This window comes from Alexandromys fortis, unplaced genomic scaffold (genome assembly GCF_014885135.2).
Source record: "Alexandromys fortis isolate MF-2015 unplaced genomic scaffold, M_Fortis_MF-2015_v1.1 scaffold_4, whole genome shotgun sequence".
NCBI classification, from domain to species: domain Eukaryota; kingdom Metazoa; phylum Chordata; class Mammalia; order Rodentia; family Cricetidae; genus Alexandromys; species Alexandromys fortis.
In genome coordinates this window covers 11,419,930-11,441,151 of record NW_026067944.1, presented here as the reverse complement: position 1 = coordinate 11,441,151, position 21,222 = coordinate 11,419,930, and the positions used below count along the sequence as shown (strand labels likewise).

The 21,222-nt window shown below is 36.5% G+C and overlaps 1 protein-coding gene across 1 annotated transcript in view; it reads left to right on the top strand.

The window, feature by feature from the left end:
- The window catches only part of Gbe1 (1,4-alpha-glucan branching enzyme 1), a 233,890-nt gene extending 213,237 nt beyond the window's left edge, over nucleotides 1-20,653 (top strand). Inside the window, exons 15-16 of the mRNA XM_050148944.1 lie at nucleotides 11,613-11,728; nucleotides 19,900-20,653. Of these exons, the coding sequence (XP_050004901.1) occupies nucleotides 11,613-11,728; nucleotides 19,900-19,956 (173 nt within the window). The 3' untranslated portion in view covers nucleotides 19,957-20,653. The remainder of the gene's footprint in view (nucleotides 1-11,612; nucleotides 11,729-19,899) is intronic.
- Nucleotides 20,654-21,222: the final 569 nt, after the last annotated feature.

The window sequence follows — 21,222 nt, the reverse complement described above, 5'->3', positions numbered from 1 at the left end:
GATCTCTTTTCCCACCTCCCAGTGACCTGCCACAGATTCTTCCTTAGGAAGTTTTCTTTGTTTCCTTTGTAATCAATGTCTACAAAAAGGAAAAACTATTCTTTTATAGTAAAACATAGGTTTTCAGGTCATCTTCTTCTCTTGTAGTTGTTTTCTGTATTCTGGCGTGGAATATAGATGCACACAGCTTTTATGTTAACCCTTCTACTGCATCCAAGTTTACATACATACATACATACATACATACATACATACATACATACATACATACATAATGGTATATGCAAACTTATAACCTCAAATGTTATTTGTAAGGCATACGCCTCGGTCTTTAAAAATGAATATTAGTCTGAAAGAATAAACAACAGAACAGTCACAGGCTTTAAAAGGTGGGCATGATCGTAACAATAGCATCTCCTTTCCACATGGCATTTCAGCTGTCACAAGATCACATGGTAAAAGGAGCCATCACTAACTTTTGTATTGTTGTGCAGTGGCCTGAACACAGGCCAAAAATAGTTAAAGCTAAGGGAAGAGATGAGTAAATAGTTGAATTTGACCTGAGATCTTAAAAATATTTTTATTAAGCTGCTGCAATATGTGCCTTTTAAAATGTAAATTCAGAGTATGACATTTGCAACCAGTATCCAGGTTTTCTAATGAGCAAATAGTGTCATTTGGATGACTCACTGGAGTGTGATTGCTGAAGGCAGGGCTTTGCTGTGTTGCTTGGTTTAGAGAAGGTTCTGAAGTGTGGTTATATAACACTGTTACAGAGAATCAGGACTTTATAAAACAAATAAAGGCCAAGTAATTACTGTAAAATTAATTATATACCACATTGTGTCAAGAGGGTACTGTACATGTGAGGGATAATTTTTGGATTAAGGAAATAGAGTCTAGATTTGCCTTTTTGATGTTTTGGTTATAGATGTTTTGGGAAAACACAAAACATTGAAAAGGGTGCCTCCTGAAATGTTTAACAGTGATATGGAACATATGTACCCGTCTTTTCTCTTTTATTGTGTGTCTGTATGTCTCCTTATTATACATTTTATGTAATTAAGGAAACTTAAGCAAATGCAATTTTATATTTTTACAGTTCTCTTTTATCTTTAGTTTTAAGGAATGTATAAACATGCGTTACACTCAAGAATTGACAACATTCTCTTATTCAGTCTCTAGATAATAGTATGCCTTTTAGACATTTGTAGAGGGTCTGGTTGATAATTTTTTTTCATTGGTAAATATTTCTTAGCAGTCCCTGACATTTAATGACAGTAAGGGACTAACTTCCTTTCTTTCCTGGAAAGAGGGTTTAATTTGGCTTTTTTCTTCACTTCAGGAATTTGAGATGAAAGTATGAAAAGTATTTTGATGATCAAAATATAGTTACTATATTATTTTTAGATTGGTCTAATACATATATGATTATAGGCAGTAATACATAAGCAACTCTTTACTGGGTTTGCATAAACATAACCTTTTTATATTTCATTTATTTATTATATATACAGTGTTCTATCTGCATGTATGCCGGGATGCCAGAAGAGGACACCAGATCTCATTATAGATGGTTGTGAACCACCATGTGGTTTCTGGGAATTGAATTCAGTACCTCTGGAAGTAACAAGCAGTGCTCTTAACTTCTGAGCAATCTCTCCACAACTTTTGTATTGTTGTGCAGTGTGGCGATAAAGAATGGAGGGGTAGTTTTGTTCTGAATATCTATTGTAGTGCTACGAAATACTGAAGAACATATCTGTAGTATTACTTGTATGCCTCTAATTCATTAAGTACCTCCTGACTTTGGAGATTCTTAGACAACAGTTCAGATTCCTGTCATCTATTTTATGCTTTTCTGGATGATAATGAATTTAGGAAATATTATAACCTTTAAAAACAATACATATTCACCTATGATATATATTATTAATTGAATGACGTGGTTTTACCAGCTTCTAATAGGAAACTTCACTGGGGAAACAAACTCTTCTTAGAGATAGGTCACATGCCCAGCAGTAAATGCCCAACAGAAAATGAATTCTGATCTTTTTGTCTCCCTAAGGCTCATGTAACTGTTGCAGCCTCCAGATGAAGTAGGTATTGTGTGATTTTGTTATCTATAAATGCATAAATTTTCTCTGTGCTAGAACAGTGTCTACAATATTACTCTCTGGGGGTTCACATTCATCTCTGCCATTTATTTGTAGTGAGGAAATGGATTGTTGTCTTTTCATTGTTTTCATCACCAAAGCACTTACTCACTGTCTTGGTGTCATAGTGGAAAGCTGATATGTGTAGAAGTCCTGGGAGTGGTGTTGTGCTATTATGTTGTATTGTATTATATTATTATGTTATGTTATGATATGATATGATATGATATGATATGATATTATACTTATTAGAATACATGGACTCAGCAGATAGTCTTCCTCACTATGGCCTGAGCTCTCTTTTTCCAAATTCTTTTTTCCATGTCTGATTCCCCAGCTCATTAACCGATAGTAATTCCTTTCACTTCTTTTAGAGTACTGTAACTGAACATTGTCTGTTCCTTGCTAAGCCCCTCCCTTATTCCTGTACTATTTTCCCAGCTTTGCTTCTCATCACCCGCCTTTCTCTATTTTGTAGGAATATTTTAATTTTTTTTTTACTTCCTTCCCACAATTTCTTTGTGAAATAACCCCTCCTACCCATCGGTTCTCATCATTATTTCTCTCTTCTGCCATCCTTGCCCTGAAGAAATGGTAGGTCCTCTTCAACTCCACAGTCCACACTATGGTAGCTTCCCCTATTGGCCAGAGTCCTTGGCCTCTGCTCTGTAACTAAAATATGTACAGGTGGATGATGATGAACGAGTGTTAGGGATAATGGGATACATGGACTCTGATTTTTTAAACATAGAATTCAAAGATGAACTTTGCAGACTATTCACATCAAATAGAATTGCTTTGGTGAGGAAGTCTCTGTGCTTATTTTAAAATTAGTGTCAGAAGTCGAATTTCCATAGCACTTCATAGCCTTCCATTTACATTGGCCCATGCAATCCTCACATTATGTCAGTAAGGCTGGTCTGGTCTAGTGCTCTTATCCTTAATCTACATATGAGGATCAGAAAGATTCATAACTTCTGAAAGGTCAAAGTCCTGGTAAGTGAATATATGAAATTTAATCAAGTTTCTCTACGTCAGCACGGTTTGAGATTTGGGTGACAAACCATCTTTTTCTTGCCTTTTAGAAATACTGTCAGTGTGCATAAAGCATATCTCACTAGTTAGAATGCTCTTTTTACTTGAGTTCTCGCCCCCTCTTTGAAAAAGTTAAGGGCTTCTCTGACTAAATTCTTTTTTATGGGGAGGGGTAGCTATCTTATACTACCCTAGTTTGCAACATTCAAAATCACAGCTCAATATGAATGCAAAATATTTATATCTTTACTAAAGCATAACGCATAAATTAAGATTGTATAGACTTTTTTCTATCTTGGTACACAGATATTAGTAAATACTTACCTCAGGCACCCTATGTAGTCTCCACCTCAGAGAATTAGTTACTGCATATGTGCTCACATATATATTCAATCTTCCTATAAAAGAGTAAATTTGGTCTTCACAACTTACTATATAAGCTATTGTCTATGTTTCTCCTTGAGTTGTAGAGTATATAGTATCCATGTTACCCATACTTCTGGGTTACAATTGCATGTTCAGAGTCTCACACCATAGGCATATTATGTATNTGGTTTTGTCTAAAGATTTATAATAATTTTTGTCTGTGGGCTCTCTCAGTTAATGTACCTAAAGAATATACAGAAAAATGTATGTTGGAATTAAGTTCTCACGATAATCTAATAATCTAAATAAAACTCATGAATATTAAATAAGATTGAAAATAATTATATTATGAGAGACTGGATTTAAAATATGTCAGAATTTTGACTGATTTAAATTTTGTACATCATATGTTTGCCAATCATAGCTAGAATATGAATTTTCACTCTGAGTGACAGAAATGTATTTTTCAGAAGTAATTTAACATCATTACTCCTTTCTCAGATATATGTATTTTTTACCACATCTGTCTATTAAGATATGGTGGGTTTAAAATTGACATTACCATATCAATTGTAATATACCCATGGAAATATTTTATAAAACTCAGAAGTGTGTGTTCACTTATATCTGTGTGGTTAACTTTTAAAATATACATGTGAGACATATTAAAACGTAGACTCCATAAATGAGTCTGATGTTATCATGGACTGTGTGCCATAGGTTGTAAGTAATGACGGTGGCTATGTGTACTCCTGCTCCCATACACGTAGCCAAACCTGCACAATTCTTCACTGTCGTTTACCTGAAACCATTTTAGCCTCAGCTCATCCAGCTTCCTCACATACCAGGAATGATCCAAATAGTGATAATCTTGGAAGTTAAACATGAAAGTTAATATATTTCTGTTCCTTCACATATTAGCAAGATGATACTTAGAGTACCACAGATACAGTGATGAGTTGTAACATTTTAAGTATTTTAATGTTTATTGACTTTAAAGTAGAATGTTATGATCAAAGTGTGTATTCTTGCCCTACATACTCAAAAAGATAGGATTTTGTCTAGTATTTTTAGTATTTTGTGCTTAAGTATAATTACTAAAAAAAATAACCAATGAAGCTGATAATGAAATTCTTTAAATCTGTCATGTCTTTAATATGCTATTGGTCATTTATCCCTATCATCTAAGAATTATGAATGGTGTCTTTAATTCCAAGGCTCATGCAAATCAGTTATTTTATTGAGAAATAATTGCTTTATATTTACGTGTATGACATGGGATTCCCTTCTATATGCTGCAAATATGTTTTATTACCATTTGTTAATAAAGAAGCTGCTTCTGCCTATAGCAGAACAGAATATAGTCAGGCTGGAAGAGATATAAAGAAAGTGTGGGTAGAGTTAGAGAGATGCCATGTAGCTGCCAAAGGAGAAGGACATGTTGGAACTTTACTCTGAAGGCCACAGCCTCATGGTGATGTAGATGAATAGAAATGTGTTAATTTAAGATAAGGGTTTGCCAGAAATATGCCTAAGCTGTAGGCCAACCAGTGTTGTAATTAATATAGTTTTTGTGTGATTATTTGTGTCTGAACAGCCAGGAACAAAAAAGCAGTCTCAACCTACACATGCACTTATTTAACTATTGTTATCAAAAGTGTGTCTATTACAAATCTACCATAAATATCATAAAATAGTTGTAAACCGTTAAGTATTACAGAAAACGAAGTGAAATTTGTTAAGGATGCTAATTAGCTTACTGATGCAATGGTGTATTAAGGCCAAGGTTAGCCCCTGGATTCTAACTCTCTCTGATTTACCAGCATTGGATTTACAGATAGGTGTACTTCCCCCAGGATTTTAGTAGATACTGTCAATAAGATCTCAGATCTTACACTTGCGAAGAAAACTCTTAACCATTGAGTCGCTTTTCCAGTCTGTGGTAGACCATTCCTTTATATTCAAAATGAAAATTAGCTTTTGGTTCAAAAACATGGTAGAGTTTTGTTATTTTAGGGTTTTTCTTTTGAACATAGTACAAACTGGTTTTGATTATAAGGTTTCTGATTGACAGGCAAAAATGATATGTTATTTTTCTTTTAAAGTTCCAAATAATTGCTATTGCTTCTTTGGATAGCTGAATTTATCAGCACGTAGATAATGATGGTATAGACAGAGTATATTTCTAGAGGGAACATAAGTCAGAACTTAGGACGCTTTGTTGTTGTTGGTTCCTCTTTCAAGCTATTCATTAGCAGTGAATTCTTTAGCTTACATTACATAATCATCCAAGATAATGAAACCTGGCTACATAGGATAGCCAGAAATGTTCTGTAAAGTGTTTAGAACACTTTTTCCATTTGTAGGAAGATGTATAGCCTTTGGTATTTTGTGTTGTCATTCAATATGTTATCTACTAATGTTTGTTCTTAAGCATACCCAAGAATAAACTAAAATTTTATGAAATGTATTTCTCAAATTATGTTTATCCATTAATTAACATAGAGAATAATGGCATTTGAGCGAGACATACTTTGATCTTGCTTTACTGATATTTACATTTTACAGAATTAGAGTATATAAGTAAGGCATCAATCCTGCAGAAATTGGAGTTTATTTTGCAGTCTAAAACCAGAAAGCTTTTGTTGATGAAACAAGTACATCCTAGCTTAAAGTATAAATATGCTTCTTTTTGGCATATATGAGGTTATTTAAATTTTTGATGAAGACATTGTTCTCAAACTTGAATGTTTTTGGAGCTCAGGCATGGAGATGTTGTTGTTTTTTTTTTTTTCTAGGACTCCATGATTATTTGGAGCTCATAAGACAAAGAAAGTACTCCCCCATAGAAAAGCTGCATTATTGATTTATGAAATTTTAAAATATTGAGTTTACTCAAAAAGAAATTTCCCATTTATTTTTCATATTCTTACTCTAAACTTATATTAGAAATTATGTGCTATTGAAGAATGCTATTTTCATTGATGTCTAAGTAAAATAGAAAATGCATACTTTTCATGTAATCATATATGTCTCATATCATTGGTTTAAAAAATAATTAAAATATGAGAACACTCGATTACAAGAATGAATTTTGAAAGAAGAAAGAAAGAAATGCCTGAATCCGGTCTGTATTTACGTGTATCATCACCCCATACAGACAAGTACATACACAGCACATGTCAAACACATCACAAACCTTTGCTGCCTCTGCATTTTGAACGAGACCAAAGACAGTAGGAAAGTTGTGGCTTCTAGGGATTTTATAAAGATTATAATTGAACTCATTATAAAGCGAAAGGGCAGATCTGGTTCAGATGCTCTGTAGCTATGGACCTTAGATTTTTATGGATTATACATATCAAGAGATAAAATCTAATTTGTGAATGTTATAGGAGAGATCATATTTGAACATTATGGAAAATTCTATACCAGATAGTCATCTTCAAACTATTGAAATTCTAAATCCTTTCTTGCTTCCCACCAGCTGTTCTTATTCTACAAAGTAAACATTTGGTTACTCATAGTTACTTAGAGTAGATCTTAGAGTGTTTACATTCCTTTATCTCTTGGGTGTAAAGTTTCTCTCCTGACATCATTCAACTCTTTTGAATTATTGTAATTGCAATCAAATGAGTGTGTTAATTGAAGAAGTATATATAAATATAATTGACTTTCCAATTAATGTTCCATTGTTTGTTTTTCACATTATACCATTTCTTTTGGGGGGATGTGCCTTACACAGAACAGTACAGTAGTGATGTGTTTCCCTTTACTAGAGATATATGAAAATTAAGTCTCAAAATTATGGTTTCTAACAGTTAAATATATATGGTAAGTAACTGTCTCTGCCATCTTTACAGTCCTCTAGTCATTGGAGGACCCCCTTTTATGTCACTCAGTTGGAAATCTCAGGGGTTGTACCTTACGATAAATTTCTTCAGATCCATCATGATAGTGAAGGAGGCTTGGCACTGAATGATATAAATGATAGCCCTTCTTGTCTGAAATGCTCACACTTGGAACAGACCCTTTATCAAGTGGCTGAGCAAACACAGCAGCTTTTGAAGTATTTGAAGAGCTGTTGAATTTGAGAGTCTTCATGGCTCCACTGTTCTTTAATCTTATTAGTATAGGCCTCCTTCAGAATAGGCTCTTCCTTGGTTTAAATTTAAGGACATAGATTATAAAATAATGCTTAAAACTTCGTATCTACTTCAACCTGTTGATAGATATATCAAATACTTAGGAAACTCTTGAATTTAAAATAAGAAGTCATAATATTTTAAAATGCTATCTAAATTTGTAGGAACCTATTTCATCTCCCTTTTTATAGAAGAGAGAAATCTGTACTTAAAATTCTATTATTCTTTTCCTTACTGCATTTTTCCAAAATTAACCAAGGAAAAGAATATGTTGTGTTCCAAAGTGAGAGAGCAGGTGAAGGAGAACGGAACTAAAACTAACAGAATAAACTTTTGACAATGTAGGAAATGTTATCTTTAAGTGTGCTAATTTAGATCTATCATTTACCTCCTGTATTATTTTCTCATACTGTATTTACTCTGGCTTTCTTGTGTTTAGAAGGTCAACTTTAGAACTGAGCAAGAAAGAACATTCAACAGCACTCTGCTAGAATTTCCTATAAACTTTATAATCATCTGCACGAAAGGGCAGCCAAGTTTACCCTTGAGTTCTGCTTGGCACCTGTTCCAACATTCCCCTAGTTGTCTATTGCAAGGCAGAACTACCCTCTTTTTCTCCTTTTCTTTTAACCAGTTGTTCACCAGGCTCCATATTGTCTAGTTCTATCATGTTTAGCTCTAAATTCTAGACTGCCTATGTCTTTTGGAGATTACCCAACCTTGTTATCCTTGGGCATTGTTAACCTTGTAACTGGTTTGTCAGATTTGACCTTTTGCTTGACCTTCGTACTTGAGTTCTGACTCCTAGATTGAATTTCTTGCTAGTCAAATGATGTTTGGTTTAAATATGTAGCAGTATCAGAATTAATCCACAAAAAAATTACATATTAACACCTTAGTTCAGTTTCTATATGGAGAGGCTGTCAACTCTACCTTTCTCTTTGACTCTCTCTCTCTCTGTATTCCTCTTCCGACCTCACTGACATACCTATGTATGGCTAGTCTCCTTACTATAAGGTATAATTTACATATAAACTAAGACCATTTAACCAACTCCTGTATTTTCTATGCTCTCTTGTTTATCTAATATGTGTAGTAAGTGCATGAGGTAGTAATGATAATTTTTCCCTATTTTTCTAATAGAAAATCTTACTATTTGCAGCCTAACACCTGTTAGTGAATTGGGATTGTCCTGATGCCAGTTTGAATGATTTATTGAGAACATCTTACAAGAAAGCAGTTTTTCTAGGTTTGGGAAGGAAGCTGTGGTCAATAACAGCCTGTTGATATGTCTGGACAAATTAGTTTTGTATTCATGTAATATGAAAGCACATTAAGAAGGATAATTCAAAATAAGTTAAAATTATCTGCATTGTATTTTTCAAACTGTATTCTTTATGTATTTAAAAAAGATTAGGAGGATACTTGAGATGGAGAATATTTATAATCAGCAAATGAAGGCAGCATTTCCACTAACCTTTTCTTAAGGCCTTTAGTCAAAGTATAAGGAAGGTCCTATAAAGGCAAAGATTCCTGATGCTTGAATAACGTGCCATAGCAAATAACAACCACAAAATGACTTCCCAATCATTATTTTTAATGCTTCACTTTGTAGAAACTTCTGAATTTAAGCACTATATTTTCTTAAGAAGAGGCTGGAGAGATGGATCAGCCTCAAAAGTACTGCCTGCTTTTCCAAAGGTGTTCAATTCCCACATGGACAACCACATGGTGTCCCACAACCATCTGTAATAAAATCTGGTGCCCTTTTGAAGAAGAGACCTGATCATCAACTTATACCATGAAACCCTATGTGAAAAATTTCAACAGAACCACTACGCATGTTCAGCATTGCCAGGGCATAAATTTCAATTTTTCAATTTCATTTCCCTAAGGAAGTTGTTGTGTTCCCTGGATAGTAAAGACACAGAGCTGGGTCACTCCAAAAGTGGGCACAAAAGAAGTTTTTCCAAAAATCTAACAACAGAAAAAATAAGTATAGCTTGTGTTTTGAAACTTCTGTGTCCTTTTTTTTTTTTTTAAGAAACTTTTCTTCTATGGCTACAAATTACACACATACAAAGTATATTGTAACAATTTCCAATATGAGGGTCCCTTTCAAGGTCAAAAAAAGAAATATGCCCTCGTATAACTATTGTTCTTTCTGTATCATTGATTATGAAAATATTTAGTCAAAGGTGCACTATTGAGTTTTTCAATGGATTAGCATTTTAGTAAACCGAAACAGCAATTCTGTGTTCAGACAATGACTAATGCATATAGATCCTCTCTCACCTGAAATAACACCTGTCCACACAGGGAAACCTTTAAAATGCAGCTACCATTTGGTAGTACCTCATCCGGCTACTGATGTTGAAGACATGCTTGCCTTTTGTTGCCTTCACCACAATTTGTGTTGCTAACTAGTAGTTTGTTGATAATTTAATTCAGTAGTTATCAAAATGTATTCTGGGGCATTGTTCTCCATATTTTGACATTTTAGACCCCAATCTGAGGATGTGACAAACTAGAAGAAGAGAACTCAACTTCCTTTTGGTCATCCTTGTGATGTTTACCAGCTGGATTTCATGCTAAACCTCGTTAACAGGCTTCAGTCATTTCAGCTACATTGACTTCAGAATGTGCATGTATGTTTGAGCCCAGAACACATCACTTGAGCCTTCACCCACCCACACACACACCCTTGCCTCCTTTGAGCACACTAGAACCCATGTGAGTCAGAGCTGACTGACCTGGATTGACCAAAATAGAGTCACTACCATCAGCAACTTTCCTATGGGGTATCCATCTGTATCTCTGACCCAGACCAAGGTTTCAAAAGGATGGAGATGATGGACCATTGATCATTGCTCACATTCACAGTATTTGGAGGTTTTTACTTTATGAAAAGTGTAAAATGTTACTGAACATTTATGTTCCAGGAAGAGAAAGCTAAAATGCCTTATTACTATCTTTGCTCTTTATAAGACCTAGAAGGATCAAATTTTCTATGTACTGATAAGTTTTTACTTGTAGATTTTAATGTCAAGTACAATTTCTTGACATCTTAGGTTAGTAAAACACCTTTAGTTACCTTCTGTAAGTACATTCATGCTCTTAATTCACTGTGAAATAGGTGATATTAGCCTGAGAGGACACTGGACTAGCATTCTGGAGACCCCTTGAATCTTTGGTAATTCAAGAGAAGGACTGGGTATTAAATTATAGCAGATTCCTTGATTGCCTCGGGAATCTACCTGTGACAAGGACAGTGCATTTACCTGCTTGTGCTGTGTTGAGAGCTCTATGCGGTCTAGAGACAGGAAGTTGGGGTAAGGCTATACCTGGAAATATCCCAACCATACTTTGTCCATGTCTTTGTTTGCCCCTCTGATATTCAGATTCTGAAAAGCTCCATGAATTCAAAGATGAGGAAGGAGTAAAAGTTCTTCCAAATGAGGATTAAGGAAAAGTCTAATTCATGCATGTATAAGTGCATTTTATAATACAGTTAATGCATTTTAAAGATATGTAACTCACAAAGTAACTAGGTATACAATGGTATATCACAATTATATAGTAAGTGTATTCCTTGTGATTTTTCTAGGTAAAATATTCCCAATTAACCCTGTTTTTCTTCAGAATCAGATTGTCAGCTAAAGGATGGGTTGCTTCCAGAGAAAAGGAGAGTGTTTGTCAGGCTGCATGATCTCTCAATGGGCTGGATGAAGTATATATATGACCTTTCAGGTGTAGGATGTGGGGATAGATCTAGAAACACTTTTAAACCTCTGCAACTTTTGAGAAGGAATGAGTACACAATTAAACAATATTTTACCATTGTTCAGAATGTATTCATAATGTCTCCTTCCACATCTGCACTGTTGTGAATTCCTTAATGTCTGCACATTCAAAATAGTACTAGATTCAGATGCCCCGGAATATGGAGGACACCAGAGACTGGACCACAATACTGACTACTTTGCTGAGGCTTTTGAACATAATGGTCGTCCCTATTCTCTCTTGGTAAGTAAGATGTTTTCATTATATTTAACTTAATTCTTTTTTTATAGTTATAGTTTTGTTCAAAATAACTACTCTTTAAATGGTAGCATGGGACAGGGGCTCAAAGACAGGGAAAACAGAAAATGTGTTGAGAGACACTGGTCTTACGAAAAGTAATACTGAAGGATATTTGGATACAATTGGAAAAAACTTGAATATTGGTAGGATTTAAGTTATTTCTATAGGCTTGAGGGGGAAATTTGCATTCTTTTTTAGGAATTTCTACATTATTATCTGTTTAATGAATTTTATCTTAAAACATCTTGAAGAAATAAAAATGTATATCTTTTCTGTTGTCTAGTAAATCAAGGCCTAGATTCTTTGTAGTTTTGAATTCTCTGGGTTATTCATGTAATTGAGAAATGGTTTTGATTTTACAAGTTTTGTTAGACTACAGAGTTGAAACAGGTGATAGGGTGATGCTTTCAAATATTGTATAAGTTCTTAGAAGATGTAAAGTGTAGCAACATTTTAAATAGCAAAGGATTCTTATCTTAATAATTTTTGTCCATATGGTAGGCTTAGGTTGCATATAAATCATATTTTCTTTGCCTGGGTTGATCAGGTGCCTGCCTTGCCACCCCCCCCCCCCCCCCCCCCCCCCCCCCCCCCTCTCTCTCTCTCTCTCTCTCTCTCTCTCTCTCTCTCTCTCTCTCTCTGTATGTGTGTATGTATGTATCTCTCAGGTATCCATCATTCTCCTTCACTATGAGAGATATTCTCTTCTCTTCATGACATCAGGAGATATCTAACAAATATGTGGATATATCTTATGAAGTCAGCAGATTTTATAAATTTGTTCACTTAAAAGTTCCTAAGTTGAGCATTAACATCTGTATGGTACCCTTGGATTCCATTTTTATATTATACCCTACCACTTGAACAAGTCTTTCATAGAGTAAAGTACTATATTATGCGCAGAGTGGATTAATCCTAAAATAAATGAAAAGACTACAACAATGACAACTGAGGAATGATGTAAGCACAGTGGCTAGACAGACTCAGCTGCTGGTCTTATTTGTGTATAAGTGTGTCTTAATAGCTCTGATGTAAGCGTAGGTGGGTACAGAGGCAGGGTCCACCTGGCTAAGAGAGGGGGCTCATGTGGGTACTAGCCACTTTTGAAGAGCTACAGCTGTAGCTTGTCAGTGCATTCAGTTGTGACATGTACATTGCGATTGATAACAATAGATCCGTAAGTGAGCGAGACAGTTACCCAGAAGATGTGGGATAACCAAAAAGGTAAAAAACTCCTGAGGGCTTTAGCGAGATGATTCAGCTCAGTGAGGAACCCGAGAAGCGGCAGCCTGCCACAGTAAAACTGAACTTTATCCACTCGAATTTGACAGGAGGAGTTTGAAAGATTTAGCCAACTTCTTTTGTAGATAAAATTGCCAACGGTTCTAATATCTCAACAGAGTTCTTCTATAGCGAGGTTCTGCTGCGAGAGTGAAATGATGACAAATGTCATGGAAGAGACCTGGAATCCAATGCCCTGTCTGCCACTTGCAGGCTTTAAGACTCGAGTAGATTCACTTGCTGTGCATAGCTCTTCCCCTCACCTGTAAATGAGGATGTATAGGACTAGCCGCTCTAAGGCAAGAGACTCTTAGGAAGCACAGCCCATTAACAGGGCCAAGCTTTGTGGTCTTTCTGGTCATGTGTTCAAATGTTATGTCATGGGTGTCATTTTCTATCTTGAACATTTCAAGGGTACTAAGTGCCTTGAGGGTGCTTGGTTACAAACCCAAGGGGCAGAAAGTTACTTCCATTGAGATGCACTTAATTCTTTGCTGTAGATAGAAAAGATTTTGAAAACTATTCAGTTTTTTAGGAGAAAAATATTCTGACATGGTTAAAACCAGTCAACAAGCCAGGGGTTGTGGCAATCAGGTTATGTTTTAAGCTCTGTTTGAGGGGATCTCGCAGACCTGGAACACAGCTTCTAAATCAGTAGGTGGAATGATGACTGTCCCTTCCCCCTTGGTCTCAGTAATATACACATGCACAGAAGCAAAGTCTAAGGGCTCTGCACACTGCAGCTGTGATCCACCTCAGTCAGCGAGGCTTGGGGAGCCTCCCTTCCTCAGAGCAGTGTCTAGTGTCAGAATTCAGATACTTAGAAAGTGTCCATCTACAGTATTCAGGGGCAGAGAAAGAGGCTAGGAGGGAGCCCAAGAGGAAACACACACACACACACACACGAAAACAAGTTCATTCTTGACAATTCTGTTAGGCAATTAAGGTAAAAGACAGGGAATAGAAAATGATGTGAACCAAACATCTGTCACAGGGTTTCTTCATACAGTGAAACTCCTTAAATGGATTAGTGAGTGCTGAAATCCAGTCCAGTTCTTGACAATGTCCCTGGGTGCACTGTGACAATGTCCCTGGGTATACTATGACCATGTCCCTGGGTATACTATGACCATGTCCCTGGGTGCACTGTGACAGTGTCCCTGGGTGCACTATGACAATGTGCCTGGGTGCACATTGTCTCATATAATCACCAATAAGTGACTTCTGAGTCCTGAGCTCCCCAAGTCATGAAAGGAAGAGTGGCTACAACTTTCCCTCTTCCATGAAATCTGCCCGTCATAACCAGTTCACAGCATTTGCTAAAGCTTAATGTGCAAGCTCAATAATCCAGGGATCTGCTGAGTAAGTGTCAAATCTGCTTTCAAAGACAGCAGCAAACACAGCTCAGAGGAATCTTAAAATATACCTGCATCCTGCGGCATCAGCAGGCACTGCCTGGGAGCTGCCTGTGATTCCTTACTGAAGACCATGAAACCAGTGCTAACTGGATTCACAAAACCACCAAAACACATTTGGAAAGTCAGGGCACCCCACAACCACTGACCTAACAGGGCTGAACTCCCCTAGTCTGTCATGCTGATGATCTGGGGGAGCTCCATTTTAGCGTAATCACTCTCTGCATTGTGTGTTCTGACATAGGAACTGTGTGTTAACCTCTGTGTTAATTGGCACGTGTTGGGTGAATAGATTCCCTTTCCCTTCTCTGGCTCATAAATTCAAATTTCCCAGCTTAAAGGAGAGCATGGGGTCTACAAGGCCACAGAAATGTGCTTCCTTACAGCGACCAAGGTCAATGGCAGTGAGGAAGATATTACCAAAGCAGGAGGCTTGGCCTTAATTACATTGTCAGCTCCTTCCCAACAAGTAGTGTATTTGTGTCTATTCTAAATATGGGGAGTCACAAGGGTTTTTGTTTAAATTGGGGAATCTTCAAAGGTGTAATTTCTATTATCCCTCATCTATAAATACAGAAAATACAATTTAACACTTGGAATATATCTTTGCCACTGTCTATAGAAGTATTTACTTATTTTAGGAAAAAAGCACTCAATTCTTAGAGTTTAGTTTTCTTAGTATTTTTAAATTAGTATGTCCTATCTATATTAATGTATAGGAAATAAATGAATGAACATAAATTAATCAAAATACTAATATATATATATATATATATTACTTTTCTCCTAACTCTTAACACACACTTTGTAAACTCATATATGTATATGAAAAATAAAATTATCTTAACTGTCACTTTGAAAAAGGAAAACCACTATTAAATGGACTAGTCTACTTTTCAGTGAAGAGTATTTTTGCCCTACCAATATATATGTGGATGGGACGATGCTAAATTTAGCATACTTTCTAATATAGTTTTAAAATTCCCTGTGCATCCTTATGCCTACATTTTCAAATGTTATCATTCCAAGTGTTAGACACCATGTTTCCAAAAATTACGTAATTAATCTCACAACTCTTTTATGATCATAAAGAAGAATAACAGAGGCTGGCTGACATCATGGATCACTGTGTGGTCACCGAGTTTTGAGCCACGCTAGTGGTTACTGTAGTAGTTAAGTCTTTATGAATAGTCAAAATAGCTGATGATTGATGACAGTCAATGATTTCAATGCTACTTGCTTTAATTTAGGTCAGTATGACTATGGCTAGACAATAAACTTCTTAGACATGTATTACATTGTCTCATTTATTCTTTATGTGGCCCTCACTGTAATATGAGTAAGACTGAATGTCTAATCAGATGTGTTTTACAGTACATATGGTGTATAACATACATACTAATTTTTTTTTCTGAATGTGTATACCAAGATGGCAGTTATATTTAAACATACTTACACATTTCTGTTTAAATCTGCTTATGTCTGTGTCTCTCCTCTTGCCATACAGATCAAAACCCTTTTGGAATGTAAATAGGGAGATGAGAGTTACAGAGCTAGTATTTATGCAGTAAGTTTTAGAGACCCAAAATTTGTTCATGTTTTTAATGATCTCATCGTAAGGATTGGCACTGATTATCTTCAGCCTTTAGTATAATTGGTAGTCTTTTCCGAACCACCAAGAAAATTGATTTACATACAAAGAAACCCAATAAAGAATAAGACTCAAAAATTTGTGAATAGCCAGAATGGAGAAAAATCGCTTTATGTGGGAAAAACACAACTATGCTGCTTAGAGCACAGAGGCAACAGAAACGCATGTGGTCATTAACGGTGCAGAAAAAAATACCCTGATTACACAACATTCCTGTTAAAGATATCGAGTGACTGCCAGCTGAAGAGTTTTGAAGAGATAGTGTTGAAGTCTGTCAGTGTGACTAGAATTGGGGTCATAAATTTCCTTGCATAAAATGGTCAGCATCATTGGGTGAGAATTCTCAGAACATTTTTAATCATTTAATGCCAAAATGGAAAAACCAATGCATGTATTGCAAACTTGAGCTTCTTATATTCTCTTGTCTTCAATTCTTAAATCTGAGCTGGCTGAAATATCAAAGTTTCCAAAGGAAGGTGCCTTCTTAGAAATCATAGTTGTTAATTATATTCCATCGATAAATCACTATGAAGATATGAATCAAGCAGTAGCTACTGTAATTGCCTGGAATCCAAATAAGAGATTGAGTGGACCTCTTCTGATGTATCACTGTGCTGTATACCGAGACGGACCAATCATTATTTGTCCCCAGTCTGATTAATGTGTCTCATTGCCACTTCTTCAGAAGGCATGAACTGCCGGGTTCCTGGCGCTGGTATTATGGGACACTATCTTCTCAGAGTGATTTTGAGGGAGAAGAATGTGAAATGTTTGTGTCTGATTTCTGGAGCTAGATAGAAATTGGGATTGCTCTTTGATTTAAGATAGTTCGTTGCAGAACCTCCTATCTTACCTATTAGTCAAACTCAGGAAGAGCAGTCATAACACATGGGCAACCTCTTAGACGTTTGCCCCTCACAGGGACAGATTGCTATCTAAAATTGTGCTTAGGGTGTTTACAAAAGGAAATGAACTTTCCTGGCTATTGGTCCCTTTTGTTTCTTCTCTTTTGCTTTGATCTGTTTCTTTTGTCTGTGGCTTCACTGTAGAAGTTCACAGTTCCTTGGATTGATCTTTCTGGATCCATGGAGCAGACAATCCTCCTCTTTTCCTCATAGATACCTCCAGCTTCCCTTTGCTGAAATAATTTCCTACATCTTACTTTAAGTGTCTGTGTCTTAGTCAAAAAGAATATACTTTTTGGATGAAGTGTGTTACAGTAGCAGTTAAATTCTAATAAGGTTTAAAAATCAATAGACATTAAGACAATGTATAAGTTATAGGTAAACAGGCTGTGGCATTGAAATACCTGACTTCTCCACATGTAATTATACAGGGATGAATATTTATCTTTTTTAAAATACTTGATTGCAAATCAGATTGTGACAACAAACAAAAGAATGGCTGTTATCGTTTGTAAAATTTTTATCAGATGAATAATACTTTCCAAATCACTGTTACATTTAAGGAAAGATTCGAAATCTTGACCTCCAGCCATTTCATTCTTAATATAATTTTATTTTTTATTAGTTTTTAAATGTATTTTACATACCAATCACAGTTTCTCCTCTCTCCTCTCCTCCCATTCTCTCACCCCACCTCTTTCTCCCATCTCCATTCAGAAAGGAGAAAGTGTAAGGTATCCCATAGGAGTCAACAGAACATGGCATATCAAGTTGAGTCAGGAACAAGTCCTCCCTGAGCAAGGCATCCCACCATAGAGAATAGGTTCCAAAAGCCAGCTCATGCACAAGGGACAGGTCCTGGTCCCACAGTTAGGGATCCCACATATAGACCTAGCTACACATCTGTCTCGCACATACAGAGGGCCTAGGTTGGTCCCATGCAGGCTCCCTAGCTGTCCGGATTAGAGTGCATGAGCTCCCACAAGCTCAGGTCAGCAGTCTCTGTGGATTTCTCTGTCATGATCTTGACCTTGTTTGCTCATATAATTCCTCTTCCCTCTCTTGAACTGGACTCGCAGAACTCGGCCCAGTGCTTGGCTGTGGAACTCTACATCAGCTTCCGTCAGTAACTGGCTGAAGGTTCTGTGATGACAATTAGGGTAGTCACTCATCTGATTACAGGGGAAGACAGCTCAGGTGCTCTCCCCACTCTTGCTAGGAGTCTTAGCCGGGGTCGTCCTTGTGAATTCCTGGGAGATTCACTGGCAAAAGGTTTCTCCCTAACCTCATAACCCATCCTGACCCATCTATCAAGATATGTCTTTCATTGCTCTCCTTCTCCATCCCTCCCTCAAGTCGTCTTCTAAATAGTGCTTTAATTTTTAAAACTAGCCAGTTCCATAGGTCTGTCTTGCTTCTTTTGTATGGGAAATACATTGTTGAAATTCTTTACTGTAGACATCTTAAAATATAATGTGGCCAGTTGCAAAGTTAAGGTACATTTGACATTTTAAATTTTCTATAAAATCATTTTTGCAGTTTTAATTTTGATTATAAACTATAAAAACGTTTTTTAAAAACTCTCAGACAAGTGTTCACATAGAGATGAAATGACTGAATGGTAAAATAATTAACAAAGACATGGAGAGGTCTCACAATGACTTCAGTAATCTCTAGTATTATTTTTATTATTTATATTGCTAGTAGTTAGTGTATATGGAATAAATCAGGTCATGCAGTTCATTGGTTATTAATTTTATATAGCTTGTTTTATGAGTAGCTGCATTAGAGGGCATAGGGAAGCATGGACGTAGCAGCCCGCTGCTGTTCCTCCAGTAGTTAGTTACCTGTTCTTTTGTGCAGCCATTACTGGTGCCCTTCTTTCCTGTTAGCACCGATAGGTGTGAGGAATTAGGAGATAGTAGTTAACCCCTGCTTCTATAAAGCTCCTGGTCCTGTAGGAAAAAATAGATATCTGAACAAGATAAAAAGAAAACTAAAACAAAAATAAATCACAAATTATATGAAGGACTCAGAAGGCGCTAAATGGCTGCTGGAGTGGAGAACATTCTGTATCTGTGATTATCCTGGGAAAACCTGGCCAGGTTCTCAAGGTTATTAAGGTCTGAGGGCTGTAAGAACCAGCCGAGCAAAGAGTTCAGAATATAAAATATATTCTAGACAAGACCGAGAGGAACATACAGATTCCTGCCGCAGGAGGCTGTGATGGAGGTGGTGAGAGGCAGGGACTGAGCTAAGATTGCACAAAGCAGAGGATCTTCGAAAGTTCGAAGGGGCTTATCTCAAAGGAGGGGGTCTTTATTTTAGGTTTCTCTCCCTCCCTCCCTCCCTCCCTCCCTCCCTCCCTCCCTCCCTCCCACCTCCCTACCCCCATCTCTTTTTAAAATTGGGTTACCTTGAGACAAGTTCTGATACACTTAGAATTCCTTATGTTGCATTCTAGTTTTTCTTAAATTTTTAAGAAATGGCACGATTACATATTGTCTTAGTGAAAAGCAATGTTCTTTTGAGTACCCGGTTGCTGCATTTATTTTTCTAATTACAACCTTGTGAAATACAGGCAGACCTTCTGCAGCACCTAATAGCGAAGTGGTTTAGGAGAGAGCCCCTTGCATCATTCCTGTGAGGAACTTCATCTTTTGTAAATAGTATGGAGCCCTCTAGTGGTGAATGTTGTAATAGCTTTCGATTGCTTGCGCCTTCTGAAGGCTTAACCTTAATCCTTGAGCCTTCACTGTAACCTTAATCGTATGCGAAACTGCATGATGTCTCTGTCACTGTGATGTTATGACAGCATGTTCAGCATTTCTTCCAATTACACCGATGTGATTGTGTTGACAGGTGTACATTCCAAGCCGCGTGGCTCTCATCCTTCAGAATGTGGATCTGCCAAACTGAGGAGACCCGCACTCTACCCACCTCCTGCAGATGCATCTTGGTTTGACTGATTCCCCTTGCCACAGTGATGCTAATGCGTGTGCTTTGCAAAACACGGCTGTCTAGCCAAAACATCAGGCTGAAATTCAGCGTTGGAATATGCAAATATGTAACTTACTTCTGAAGTAGAAGGAAGGATGTGTTTAAAATATTAGCAATGTGTATTTTGAAACCTTCCAAGAAATTAGGATTTGCAAATGAAGTGTAATATATAATAATTTTTAAATGTTACTTTACTGGCAAGGTGTTTGATCCTTTAATTTCAAATCTGAATTACTCATCAGGCATGATTTTTTTGTTGTTGTTGTTGAAGTGAGACAGTATTTTGTGACATGGATAGTTGGAGGCCTTTTTTGTTCCATTGTCTGTTAGTCTGAATTATGAAGTGCTGAGTTTGTTTCTCTTTCTTTTTTTTTCCAAATTGTGTTTAGAAATATTACATTAAATATGTACTGGTAACCTAAAAATACAAGTCTTATAAGAGATAATATAAAATTCTTATCTGTGCCTCATTTTGCATTGAGTTTTACATTGTAATCCCCTGTCAATATACTGTTTTAGTTAATGCTGATATCTTAGTCTTTCTGAAGACTTGAGATGGTAATTGTAGCATTTCAGAAAATGTCAGTCAATAAAAAATGCTAATTTGCATTGGCAACTGTTCATTTTATTGTGGTATTATAAGGAATGCTTTCCAGTTAATATTAGTGGACTTTATCTCAACTCTAATGCTTTCCATAAATAGATCCACATATGCACAATGGACCAGGCAGCTAGGAAGTTTCCTTTCTTTGGAAAACATGTTGTATGTTAAAATTATGTTAATCAGGGTCCTGGTGAGATGGCCCAGTGACTTAGAGCACCTGCAAAAACAAGAGAACCTTTGCTCAGAGGTTGAAGAGATGGTTCGGTGGTTACGAACAAGGACTGCCCCTGCAGATGACCTGAGTTTAGTTCGCTGCATCCACATCAGTCAGCTCACAACTGCTTCTGACTACTGCTACAGAGATTCCAGTATCGTTTTCTGGCCTCCAAGAGTAATCAAACTCACAACTACACCCTCGCATGTAGGCACATGCACAAAATTAAAACTAAAATAGTAACCGAAGACAGTGTAAGCTCAAATCCCTAGCCCTGACATTAAAGCTAGGAGTGACTGTGTACACGTATAACTCCAGCTTTGGGGAAAGACAACAAACCAATCCCAGGAGCTTGCTGCCTAGCCAG